The 13853-nt window shown below is 42.5% G+C and overlaps 1 protein-coding gene across 4 annotated transcripts in view; it reads right to left on the bottom strand.

Annotated features, from left to right (window-relative positions):
- Positions 1-10231, bottom strand: part of slc12a7b (solute carrier family 12 member 7b) — an 81792-nt gene extending 71561 nt beyond the window's left edge. For all 4 annotated transcript variants that reach the window (XM_085286238.1, XM_085286239.1, XM_085286240.1 and 1 more), the window contains exon 1: positions 9895-10231. In XM_085286238.1, coding sequence (XP_085142364.1) covers positions 9895-10126 — 232 coding nt within the window. In that variant the 5' untranslated portion in view covers positions 10127-10231. The remainder of the gene's footprint in view (positions 1-9894) is intronic.
- Positions 10232-13853: the final 3622 nt, after the last annotated feature.

Raw genomic sequence — 13853 nt, 5'->3', positions numbered from 1 at the left:
TGATATCCACTGATGCCATAACCAAGTAACTGTACTGACTGTGCCCAGCTGCATTTTCTCCTTACATATACCCAAGGTAGACACAATAGCACAAACAGAAATTTAACACAGCTTTTTATGGAAACAAAGCTCTTCTGTTTTGAAGTTTTATCAACTGCTCTATTCAGTAAATAAAGCAGTATTTGTATTGTGTTTGTTTTAATATTATTGTTGAATAAACATATTTGGTCATTTTAAAAGTTGTTATTTTCTTTATTTTGGATGATTTCACTGGATGGGATAATGCTAATATGTTTAAGTGTCATCATCTTATGTCTTCACTCTCTCTGGACATAATTTTAAACATGTATTTTGCTTTCTAGGGGCCTCATTTGGCTTCATGTTGCTCTACAACAATATTTACCGTGATAGGAAAGGCAAAAAGGCCAAAATGACTCACAGTAAATGCCTTACTTAGTTTTACACATACAAGAGGTGGAAAAACCCCTGACTATCAACCCCAAATGTAGAGAATGTCTAGGGGAAAACACATGATGTAGTTTTTCCCATCACATCTGTTCAGCAGCAGTGGTTTTCTGGTGCTGAAAGACTGTTAGCATTATTAACCAGACCACTTTCATCGTGTGTTAAAATAAAACAAACTGCACTGGTATGAGCAGTGCTTTGGAGGTGACTGGTAAAGTTTCACTTGCTTACTTCCATTTTCAGTTTGGTGCATTGCCTAAGAGATACTATGCACATTTAGTGACTTCTTAATCTAGATTTTGGTGTAAGTCACAAAATATGAGGAGCTATCTTTCCTCTTTCCTAGTGCTGGCCCCAAGCCCCCCCTCCAAAAAATAAATTTAAAAAATTAAAACAAGGAGGATTGCTTGATGAAGGGCATCCAGCATGAAACATGTACCACATCACACATAATGCTCATGAGTCAGAATTCCATACTACAGTGATTGGGACTCTGGTTAGGACCCCACATTGGTCATTTTTGCTCCGGACCATTTCTGCCAGTGTCTAGGCCTTGGATAGCCCCTGCAATATTCTCCTGAATGATGGGTGTCCCCACTCAGACAGAACCTCCACACCAGCACTGGTACAGGAGGAGAAGGAGTCAAAACTGGAAGCAAAGAAATTGCTGAGTTTCTTACTTTCTTTTTCACAATAGTTAACTTGTGTCTTAGACTCGGCTACGCTATGTGCTGGCTTACAAAAATCAAGAAATCACAAGTTGAAGGGACACTGCAACATGTAACGTCACTCATTGTCCTATGGCGTGGGTTTGCCAGGGCAAGGGTAATGACCCCACTACCGCCCCCTCTGGCACTGCTGCTTAACAGGGTGCTTTTAAAAAGGGACAGGGTGGACTTTTTTTATGTGGTTATGTGTGTCTACATACAAGTACAGTAAATACTTTGTCTATCAAAACTCTGAAATAACAGGTGAAAATATACTGAACCTGTAGATATACACTGTTTTTTTTCATGCCTGTGATGACTGTATGTAAATTTTTAACCACAGCTGTGCATGTAAAAAAGTATGATAGTATATCATACCATCCCATGCTAAAACAACTATTGCTACAACCTACTGACATAGAAAAGAAACACCCGTGTTAAGTTATCTTTAACTTCAATTTTGTAACAGATGAAAAACAAAAACAAAAGAGAAACCCTAGTTAGTAAAAACGGTCAAACTTGCAGTGATGTCAGAGCAGGAATTTATAGTATTTTTTTTAAGTTTGTCACATTTTTTTTGTTTCTATAAGACCCTTTGTGCCTTGTAGTTTGGAATAGATTTGCACCTGAAAATGACACCGATAGACCCCATTGACCACTCATCCAAATTTACTAACTGCACAAGTAAGATTCCATTATTGCTTTGGTGGTAACTGCACTGTAAAGTGTTATGATAATGTAGATAATGACCTGAGGACAAATGCCCAATTCAAAATAAAATTACCTGATAAAAATGTAAAGATTGAGCTAAACTGTGACCCAAAGGAGAGAGTCTTCTGAAACACCCTCTGTCTGACCGATGTAACCCCCACCCCCACCTCAGACACATACATCGCCCTGTGAGTGTTGCGTGTAAACAGCAGTGTAAATAGGGAGCAAGTAGAACAAATATGTGAGACTGAACAAGGCCACACAAGAGCAGGAGCAGATATAGTGGATGCCAGGGCCCAGTTGGTGCTGACTGCTGGGTTCCAAATAAAGATGAGGGCAGCACATGACACCAAAGGTGCATGCCTTCTTGAACATGAACACACACCCACAGAGAGAGAGAGAGAGAGAGAGAGCAAGTGAGCCTCTGGAATGACATTCTGAGGACGTTCATTTACCAGTTCTGTCCCACTCATTCTCTACACACAATGTAATTATTAGCTGTAGCTGTAATATACAAACCCTCCACCTAAAAAATACATAAATGTTTTTCCCAAAAAGTTAAATCATCTGGAAGTAGCATTTTCAGCGGGAGAAATGTTTTGTCACTAATCTGCAAGTGACTTCTTCAGTCTCAGCTGACTGCAGGTTTCCAGCCTTATGAACAGTACATTTGCATAATGACTGAAACTAGCACCACTGGTGAAACATTTTCTGGATCATTAATAAGAAAATTGTCTTGACCACTAATAAGGGACCATTGATCAATGGTCATGAGTACCATTCACAGAGAGTTGGGGAATGGCTGCAATCACAGCACTGTAAGATGGTGAAAGATGTAGCCTGAGGCCCCCTCCTCGCTTTCACGTAAATGGCCTCCTTGACTCCGCGCTCAAACCAGCATTCCTCCTTGTCCTGGATGTGTACATCATCATCATTGAAAGAGTGTCGACTGGCCTGTAAGTGTAAACAGACTGCGGAGTCCTGCCCTGACGAGGTAGCTCTTCTGTGTAGTGCCATCTGCTTAGGTAGAGGTTGTTTGGTTTCCTCGATTTATAAATCACGCCAATCCTCCTGGCACTTAACAGCGTAATCGAAGAAGTTCCTTATCTTGATGATAATGCATGTTGCCTGTCATTGAAAAGCTGTCCAAGTCAGCAAAATACTCTCAAATTGTACTTTGAAATGAACCGAAAGCCAGTGTAGCTGCATTAAGATATGAGTCACATTTTGGGGGATTTTGTCAGAAGCCTGGCAGTAGCATTTTGAAGAACTTGGAACTGTTCTGGGATGTTTTTCCAAGACAAATTTATAGTGCATTGCAGTAATCCAATCATGAAGAAACAAAAGCATGAATAATCATTTCCAGTTCAGCACGTGACACAACGGAGCTTAGTTTGGCAGTACTTCTCAAATGATGAACCAGAAACTTGACATGTGCATCCAAAGTAAAACCAGAATCAAAGGTTATGCCAGAGTTCCTAACAGAGGATTTTGCCAAAGAACCAAGATGTCCAAGCATCTCCTTTCTGGTGCAAACACAATTATTTCCATTTATTCTTGATTTAATTAAAGAAAAATGTCTGCCATCCACCGTTTAATAGTGTCTAGGAACTTGGGTGAAACGAGGTGTACAGCTGAATATCATCTGCATAGCAGGGATAATAGATGTCCTTAAAGGTACAAGGTACAAAAATGTCCAGAGAGCACAAACAGGCTTTCATCGTACCAATAAGCTTCGCCAGCTCACGTAAAGTTACTGGTGCAAAGCTGTCTATTGTAAGATAACAGGCCGAGCTGGTGTGGGAACAACAACAACAACACAGATGCTGAAGAAGAGATATTATTTCTTACATTTCTGACCTTATTAACAAAAAAAGGAAAGAAAACGCTGACAGTCCTCATTTCAGGACATAGTAGGTGGAGCAGGAGTAATGATGCCACTAACAATGTTGAATAACAACTGCTATTTAACACCAGGTTAGAAAAATATGCAACCCTTGCTTACTTCACTGAGTTATTAAAGGAACTAAAAGATCCTTTAGGTGTAATAAGTGCCTTTTTAAATGGGTTTTCCTCCACAGATGTTCCATTTTTCTGCAGGAACGTTTTATCATGCAGAAAAATGGCATATATCATAATTTATCTATGGTGATGACTGTAAAACTGGCACCCATCTCTATTTAAAACAACAGATATAGTCTAATATAGAAAGGTAATGTTAATTAAAATGATCTGTTAAGATATCTACATCATTTTAAGGGGAGAAAAACAAATTAAAATCCTCAGAAAGCATGCCTGCAGAGGAGGCAGACCTCATGGAATGGGGGGCTGAAAACTGTGTCACAGTTACAGATCAATGAAAAATAACAGTGGTGGTTAGAAATAAAAATGTCCTCAGAACAAACAGAATCAACATTCAGATCCAAAGTAAAACCGAGATCCAAAGTGCGCCCTTTGGCGTGAGTAGGGCCAGACACATGCTGGATAAATTAAAAATGTCTATGACACTCATAAAGCTCCTAGCAAAGAGCTCAGAGTCATCATCAATGTGCACGTTAAAATCCCCAAATACGACCAGTCTAGACAGTTTCAGGGTGTATGATAAACAGTTACTAAATTCCTTTAAGAATGTGCTGTTTGGACCAGGTGGACGGTACACTACAGCACAATAAAAAGGATCCTTTCCCCCGCAGCTCAAGCGATAAAAACTATCCAATTTTAAACAAACAACATGAAAACCGATTTGAAAACACAACAGCAAGACCTCCTCTACAACCCAGCATCCGAGGCTGGCTGATAAAAGAGTACCCCCTCGGACAAAGTTCAATAAGGGATGTGTGGTATGCGGACTGCTGCCAAGTCTCAGTCAGGAATAAAAAAAAATCCAGATTTCTGGCTTGTATAAAGTCATGCTTAGTGAGGTGGAGAACAGAGCAGCCACAGACGCAGTCCATTTCAGGGGATGGAGAAACTGTGGGTTTGATCCATGAAAGTCACGTAGTCCACTCACCGATGGGATAAAAGGCAACGTGAGCGAAGAGTCTGGATAAACACTGTGGAGATAGCTGCGTCGCAGAGATCCAAACAGCATGTAAAATGAGTAAGACTGAAACTGTCAAAAATGAAATAAATAACTGAGTAGTAAATATTTTCACATTCTTTTAAATACACCACAAAAGATTTAAAAACAAATGCAAAGTGTGTCTAGAGTGGTATTTAATTTCTATCTCACATCTAGATATTTTTTATTTTTTAAACGTCATTCGTTTTAAATTTAATAATTTGTTTCCCTTTAAATGCTTTCACTGTTTATTTTTCCCCAACTTTGATATTGTGTCATGTAACTTGGCTCAAAGTAAAGTGCAGAGTGGGTAAATGTTACAAAGGTGAATAAATATAAAAGCAAATCACAACAGGAATATTATTAATGTTATATAAATAATGTTATTTTTTCAATTTAACATTTGGTGCACTTAATGAGACATTAACTTACTTACTTATATCTGATATTATAGGGGTAGCTTCTGAGATTGGACCTTAAAAAAATCATAACCAGCTAACAAATTCATGCAGATTACTTTTGCTGATTCTCCATAAAGAATCTCAGGCAGCAGAAACAATCACAGAGATGAGAGCTTAACAGTCTCTCAGCCTGATGTGAATCTGACACCTTCTGAAGACTCTAGAACCTCATTTATATTTCAATGCCTGGTTAATCTCTCATAAATCCAAACACAATCTTAATCATCCTCAGCATCTGAGGCAAGCCGTGAGGTCACACCCACAAACTGCTTAATGTCATTAGCAGTCACTATGGCCTTTTCCCACTCTCGCACGGCCTAAAATCTGAACAACGACCAAGTCACAAGTGCATTTTTAGACTAAAGTGTTTTAAGAGGAGCCCAAGGCAGTGTAACACATAGACACTATCATTCACACAACAAAACGGTTTTTTGCCATCATTTATATTTCTTCATAACCGCTGCTTCCTCTTTACAAGAGACTTTACTTAACATTGTTTTGCAACCTTGAGTCGTGGAAAACACAGTGCTCCAGTTCCACTAAACTGTCAAATGTGTTCAAATTGCGTTTGACCTTTGGAAAAGTACATTCCACCATCAAATAAAGCCTCCTTTATTAACAAATTAAAAGTCACAACTTGTAATATGCAGTCAGCTTTATTCAGAGCCTGCATCTGGTCTCTGTTTTACTGTGTGGTATGTAACTAAAAGAGGAACCTTCCCATTGAGCATGCTGATACATACAAGTTTATCTGTGCAGTGCCTCTTTAGTGGAAAATGGCTAACCATTGATCATGTAAACATAATTAAATCTATTATCTGCTACCGCTAACTTTATCATAGGGAATTCAATTAAACAGAGGCCCCTATAGATCTGTAAACAGATTATACCAAAACAAACAACTTTCCACTGATTGCAGTAAACCGAGTGTCACAGATGAATGAAGTGCGGAAATTGAAATCGAACTGAAGTCAGTACCTAATAAGATGCTTCAGTGATAAATAACTCCTAAAGTAGAGTCTTCATTATACAGAGGGTCGTTAATATCTATAATCCATCTCAGCAAGTTTCTGGCGTAGGTTTGTCCACTTTTTCTCTTTTTAAAACCATCACTGGGCCCATTGTGCAAGCACTCTTCACATGGCTGCAACCCCGTAAGTATTTGTGATAGAGACAAAACAAGCACAAAGAATTTACAGGGCCTAGATTTTTCCATGTGCGCTTCACATTAGCATAACTCCTCAACTATATTTGGCTGGAGAGAATTTCGCAGCCAAAATTACAAAATAAATCTGTTCGGTCAGTGTGGATCTTTTTCAACGAAGGGTTAAAGGCATTCAAATCAATTAAAATGCAAGTACAAGACTTTTTCATTACTATTCCCGTCACAATTTCCAGCCAGTGATATTAATGAAGTAGGTATTTTTACAACCCCCACCGCAAAAAAAGAAAAAACAAACAAAAAACATCCTCAGATTTTATAGCAGCATATTCATTGGAGCGGCATGTAACTTATGACATCATTTGACAGCCACATTCTTTGCCCGCCCAGTTGCATGTGCCCACAGAGGCGGCAAATGCTCTTTGGTTGTTCTCCGGAGTCATGTTACAAATTTTTGGGAGATTAAAATTTTTGCCGTTGAAAACTTGCAAAGTGCAACAAGCCCCAATAATGCACCCTCGCATGATATCTCACATGCACAAACACACCCATCATCTTCTACTTAGCAAAACAATCTGAATTTGAATGAAATACCATCTATGCATTAAAGCAGAATAGCCAAGTCCCAACTTGTCATCGTATTATAGAAGAGGTAATCGGGTTGAACACATTTTCATGGCTTTGCAGCTCAGTGCTGGCTGTCAGTTAAAAACACCTACTGCTCCAGTGAGGTGAGGTTTTTTTCCTACAAAACTACAACCTGTTTGATTTAAAAAATATTTCTATGCTCAAAATCAAGCTACAAATGAGTATTTTAGTGTTTCTACCAACATTGCTAAAGACTCAGCAGGTTCTGTGACAGCAGGCGTGAGAAAAAAAACACAAAAAACATGCGCACACTCACAGCCGTGCACAAACATGTCATTAACATGTAGGCTCCTCATTGTGAGTGAAGACAAAGTTCCACCTCTAAATGGCTTATGAAAATAAATTAATATAAAGGTTTTGGAGTGGGCTAGTCAGAGTTCTGACTCAGTTTGATTGAGATTCTTTGGCATGACCTTAAAGAATCAACCTATGACATAGTTGAATTCAAACAATTCTGCAAAGACGAGTGAGCCAAAATTCCTCCACAGTGATGTGAAAGACTCATCGTCAGCTATTACGAATGCTTTTCTGCAGCTCTTGATGCCAAGAGTGGCACAACAAGTTATTAATAAGTTCATGGGTTAATTTCTTTTTTACACAGGAGCACATAGGGACGTTTTTCCCCTCGATAAATGAAATCATCATTTAAAAACTGCATTTTGTATTTACTTGCGTTATCTTTGTCTAATATTAAAATTAGCTTGATGATCTGAAACATTTAAGTGTGACAGTAGGAAGAGGGAAAATACTTCTTATCAGCACTGCATGTCAGGTAAACGTACGTTTTAAGACTCCTGTTGGATCCTGGGAAGGAGATCCCTTTGAGGCTATGTCGGGAAGGACCAAATCAAACACGGTGGTCAACCCTTGGTAATAAGGGAGCAGACAAAAGAAGCCTTAAAGTGAGGTGTACGCCAACTCAGATTCAATTATTAGTTATACCTCCCTAGCAGAGCACTTTATTTTGAGTTGTTTAAGCAAAAGCAGTCTAAGGAGCTTGGAAAGAAAACCGTCTGGACTTCTTTAGGTTGCTTGAAGACGTTTCACCTCTCATCTGAGAAGCTTCTTTCACCGGATGAGAGGTAAAACGTAAGGAAAAGCAGCTCCTCTAACTTCCTACAGTTTGGAGGAAATTGTAAAATTGTAATTAATAACTGTAATTAATAATTTATAAATTGATTTTATTACAAAAATAGTATAGTGCATTGAAGAAGCACTGGTTTTTGCTGGTATACATTGTCAGTTATAGGTCTTAGAAATAAATCTGGAATCAGAAAAAACTGATACTAATGAAAACTGCTTGTTTAGTTTCAAAATTTATGCATCTTTTTCTACAAGATTAGATTTTCTTTTCAAAACATATGAACGCTACTTTTCACTGCTTTTTGCTGCACAGCAGGTTGCTCTGTGTGTTTGATTTGGCAGTTTTATGTCAGATGGTCCTTCTGACACTACCCTAAAGCGAATTTGTGTCTCCGGTTGGAATCAAGGCAAGCAACTTTTTGCCTGTAAAATCTGTTTTGTTTTATAGGTTATTTTTTTCACACAAGTTGAACCCATCTTTCCACATATCCTACGGTTACTATACAATGAATCACTTGAGTACTTGTCAATCACTGCTCTAAATCAACAGAGGCTTTAACAGGACCAGAAACTTGTCACCTGTCCAGCATCTTATACTGGCTCTGAGCCTGTGGGATACTTTTGTTGGACCTAACAAAACTTAAACTTATTTCGTCAATAGTAAAAGTCTCCTCTGTCACCATGATTCATCATGAGTACACACCCAGTAACCACCACTAGCACTGTGAGATTTATCTTATTTTTTCATCCATATTTAATTAATAAGACTAAAATTTACCTTTCCTTCCTGGTGTCTAAACATTGTTTACCCCAAAACACTTTGGTCCTTCAAATGAACAGGTACAAAAAAGAAACCAAACACATCAGACATGACAATAAAGCTATTGCCACATATGAAATAGCCATAAGCAGGATGACCCTTATGGACACAAATAAACTCAGAGTACATTAAGTGCCAGGCAATTCTTCTAGCACCTTCTAAGCACCCACCTGTTGCTATAGATGCACCTTGTTTGCATGAACAAAGCTTGAGAATAAAGCCTGCAGCCAAATTGTGGTTCAGCTCAGAGACACATACTGTGAACCAAGAACATTTGGGAAATCGCTGGCACTATGTGAAATTAAAACTATATTTGGACCATTGTCCATGGACCATTTATTTTCTGCCCTTTATTTTAAAAACAAATGGCGCCAAAACCTTGTATATTATTATTATTATTATTATTTTATTATTATTTTACTTTACATTTATTAACAAAAACTAAATTCCAGATAAAAGACTGAGAGGAAATTCGCATGGACCTAAACAAATACAGTCTGCTTCATGTGCGCTTCAATTAGGTGAGCAGAGATGTCGTTTTAATCTTCCAAACTGTCTGACGGAACTTTTAATGCCAGTAAAATCTCTATATGAGGCACCAGGATACAAACCAATAACGTTTTGATTGTTGTGGTTAATATGAACAGGTTCCGCAGGTCTGCTTCGGTTTTATTAGATCACTGCCCGGGAGAAACACGACAGCTAATCCTCTAAAAGGTGGATAGGTGAGATAAGAAGTGGGACACGGAGTCTGCGCCTGTCTGTAGCACACCTACCGTACTTGTTAGGCTCCCTGTTGTACTCCAGGATAGGCACCGCAGCGCCGGGGTCCAGGGGTTCGAACACGGAGTCTTCAAGTGGCTCTTTTTCCTGCCCCGTGTCGGCGCTGCTGCTGCTGCTGCCGCCGGTGTCGAGTCCCGGGTCAGCGGCAACCGCGTCCAAGTGAGCCCCCTGTACGGGGACCGTCCCTCCACCGCCAACAGGGACTACCACAAATCTGTCCCCCATGTCCTTTTTATTCACCTGTGGAACTTTTCAGTGGAGGACAGCACAACGGTTAGTTTGTGCTCCTCACTCTGCGCGTGTAAGCACACAGTACAGCCAGCACTTCCCGCTCACGCCTTCGACCAGAGGATTGATTACAGTATGGCTGTGCCCGCCCTCTCTGCTCGCTCATTGGTTTAGAATGCCAAGGAGCGCTGTCAATCGTTCCCAGTAGCAAATCAGAGTTGTCGAAATCTGTTAATTGTGAACAGGGTTAGTTACTAATATTTCTATCAAATTAACGATATTCTCCTCAAAAATTCGAAGTTCTGTAGTTATTACATTATGATTTAGTTGCTCAAAGCCCCCAAATAAAATCAAAATGACAATAGTGAATACATTTTCAATCTTCAAAAGTTCTTATATTTAATTTTAAATATATTCTAAAAAGATATTCGTTTTTATTTAAAACTGAAGGACCATTAGGCAGCAAAAAATATAATTTAAAAACGCAGGCGCAAACAGGATCCTTAAAATAGTGCATGTTAGAACCCTGCTGTCACAGTGGGCCACATGTACTGGCATCACACTGGACTCATTACAGGCTTTTTTAGTGAGCTCAAGTGATGGGGTAATTAACACCCACTCTTTACATCCTCCCCATCAATAGCCTTTCACAGAGACTCAATAGATCATTCTAATTTAAAAAGTAAGGATGGGTTAGTCATTTGTCAACACCTTGCCATAATAACTTTGGTATGTTCCAGCTTAGAATAAATGGTTCCTTAATACTGCAGGAGAAAATGAACTCTCATATTTCCCAGCAGTTTTGATACATAATCAGAATGGAAACAACACACCCTTGGACTCAGCTTTGGTATTCTCAATTCCACAGGCTTAAGCATAGCTCACACCTAGCATCCTTAACATTTCTAGTATGTTTGGCTTTTGAGACAAAAACACAAAATCTGCAGCAAATTCTTAAAAAAAATTAAAGATGCCAAGCAAATTGATGACCCCCCCCCCCCCCCCCCACACACACACACACACACACACAGAATTATAAGTTGATAACGAAGTGAGGCAAAATGACCAAAAAGACATGTATCCTACAATGGATGGGCATGAAAATAGGTGAAGACTAAAAAAAAATCCTAATCGGAATACTTTATTAATCCCAGAGGAAATAATGTGGTCAGTTATTTCAGCACCGTAAGAACAGCAACTAACTAAACTAAATTAAATGATAACATTTATTACAAAGTTACCAAATATAATAAAATAGCTCTAATAAATACAAGTAATAAAATGACTGCAACTGAATACAAAACAAAAGAAAAAACGAAGAAGAGGAAAGAAACAAGATGCAGGAAAACTATAAATGGGCATAAAACAACAAAGAGGGTCACAATTGTCATGGTCCTGCGACCATGACTCAGTGACTTTATGTTTATGTACTTATTGTTATTACTTTCATTATTATTCATGGCTGTTTTGGGATGGTTTGTGTTTGGGATTTTAGACACTGGGTTCTGGGTTTGTGCTCCCTCTGTTGGTCCCTGGTGTTAGTGTTCCCCTGTCTCGTCAGGTTAATCAGGTCCAGCTGTTTCCCCCATCTGTGTGTGATTTCCCAGTGTCTCTTTGTGTATTTATAGCGTGTGATTTCCTCTGCTCCTGGTCGCGTCGTCTGTGTTCCTACCTGCATCTACCCTGTGAAATCCTCTGCGTGCTCTCCCTGCTGTTCTCCCTTCGTGTTCAGGTTTGCCACTCCTTTGTGTAGTTTCACCCAGTTTAGTTCATCCGTAGTTCTGTTTTGCCATCTCCTCTTTATGTTTGTTATTATCAATAAATCACCCTCACACCTGAATGAGTGCTGCGCTTTGAGTCCTCCTTCCACTCTCCACACGGCCGCTGCCCCGGACCGTGACAGTACGACGCGACCACAACATGGACCCAGCAGCGCTTAATCCATCCAGGGAACTACGGGAAAATCTCATCGATGCCACACAGGAGCTGATCGACCTGTGGCTGGAAAGCCCGGGTGGCACGTCCCAGCGCGCTGTAGAGAGGCGGCTACAGCGTCTGGTGACCGGTCTCCCATGGCTTCTGGGCTCGCTTTGTTCGTGGGAGCGGGAGTTCCTCCTTCTGGACCTCGGTCTTCACCCCCCGTCTGCTTTTACTTCCGAGCAGTCCGAGGCGGTGAGCAAGCGACATGTTCTGGCTTCCCCAGATTCCGAGACTCTGTTTTCTGGGGCTATCCAGAGCGGGATGGGAGACTGTTCGGATCGCTTACCCACCTTCGTGGTAACGGACCCTTCGCAAGTGGGCGTGTACAGACCCTCTGTGAAACCGAGAGACTGTTTCTCTGCCGCTCCTTCTGAGCCAGGACTCTATCACCATTCTCCGGCTCAGTTCTGTGTCCAGCCACAAGCTTCCCAGTCTGTAGCTCAACCATTAGCCTCCCTTAAGCCACAATTTTCACACTGTTTTTCCACCGCCGTTTCTGAGCAGGGAGACAAACTGTTACATTACGGACCTGTTCCTCAACAGCTGGCAACATTAGTGACTGTTACTCACTCCGGGGCTTCCCCAGAGGCGGGGTTGCTGCCCTCAGCTTACTCTGGACCCCTGGTGGCCAAGATGCCAGCTGTGAACTGCACCGGGCTGTCACTGCCTGAGCAGGGTCAGTGCTCTGCGCAGCTGCAGCCCTCCGTATGTGTGCCAGAGGCCCACGTGCCTACTGGCTTTGTTTCATGTGTGCCGGGGGCCCCGGTGCCCACTGGTTCTGCGGCTGTTTTCGCTGGGGGGCCCGAGGAGCCCGTCCAGTCTCCCGCTTCGCCTGCTGGGGGGCCCGAGGAGCCCGTCCAGCCTCCTGCTTCTTCGGCTGGGGGGCCCGAGGAGCTCGTCCAGCCTCATGCCACACCTGCTGCCACGTCGGCTGCATGGGGGCCCGAGGATCCCGTCCGGCCTCCTGCTTCTTCGGCTGGGGGGCCCGAGGAGCTCGTCCAGCCTCATCCCACACCTGCTGCCATGTCGGCTGGGGGGCCCGAGGATCCCGTCCGGCCTCCTGCTGCTTCTCCACCTGCGGCTGCTTCTCCACCTGTGGCTGCAGCGCCGCCTCCTGCAGTACCATCACCTGCAGCGCTACCACCTGCTACTGCCACGCCTCAGCCTGAAGCTTCAGCCTCGCCTGGTTCTGGTCCAGCTTCATCCTCACCTGGCCCAGCTTCAGCTTCAGCGTCTGCTTCGCCTAGCCCAGCTTCAGCTGCAGCTTCTTCCTCGCCTGGCCCGGCTTCATCCTCGCCTGGCCCGGCTTCATCCTCGCCTGGCCCGGCTTCATCCTCGCCTGGCCCGGCTTCATCCTCGCCTGGCCCGGCTTCATCCTCGCCTGGCCCGGCTTCATCCTCGCCTGGCCCGGCTTCCGTGTCTGCATCCTCGCCTGGTCCAGCCTCCGTGTCTGCATCATCATCTCCGCCTGCTGCGGTCCCAGCTTCCGTGCCCTCAGCCTCGCCTGGCCCAGCCTCGTTTGGGTCTGGAGCTAAACGGCCGTTTTCTGGACCGCTGGCTAGGCTACTGGCCGAGCGCCGTCGCCTGAGTGGCCGCCGTTGCCTTCCGCACGACCGGCCCCCGGACCCCCATCGCCTGTGTGGCCGCCGCTGCCTTCCGCACGGCCGGCCTCCTGAACTCTTTACGCGCCGCCGTTGCCTTCCGCACGGCCGGCCTCCTGAACTCTTTACGCGCCGCCGCTGCC

The sequence above is a fragment of the Mchenga conophoros genome, linkage group LG9 (assembly GCF_057382185.1).
Source record: "Mchenga conophoros isolate Kocher_MC1m ecotype Shallow Benthic linkage group LG9, M_conophoros_male_GT1.1, whole genome shotgun sequence".
Lineage (NCBI taxonomy): Eukaryota > Metazoa > Chordata > Actinopteri > Cichliformes > Cichlidae > Mchenga > Mchenga conophoros.
This window is presented reverse-complemented; position numbering and strand designations above follow the sequence as displayed.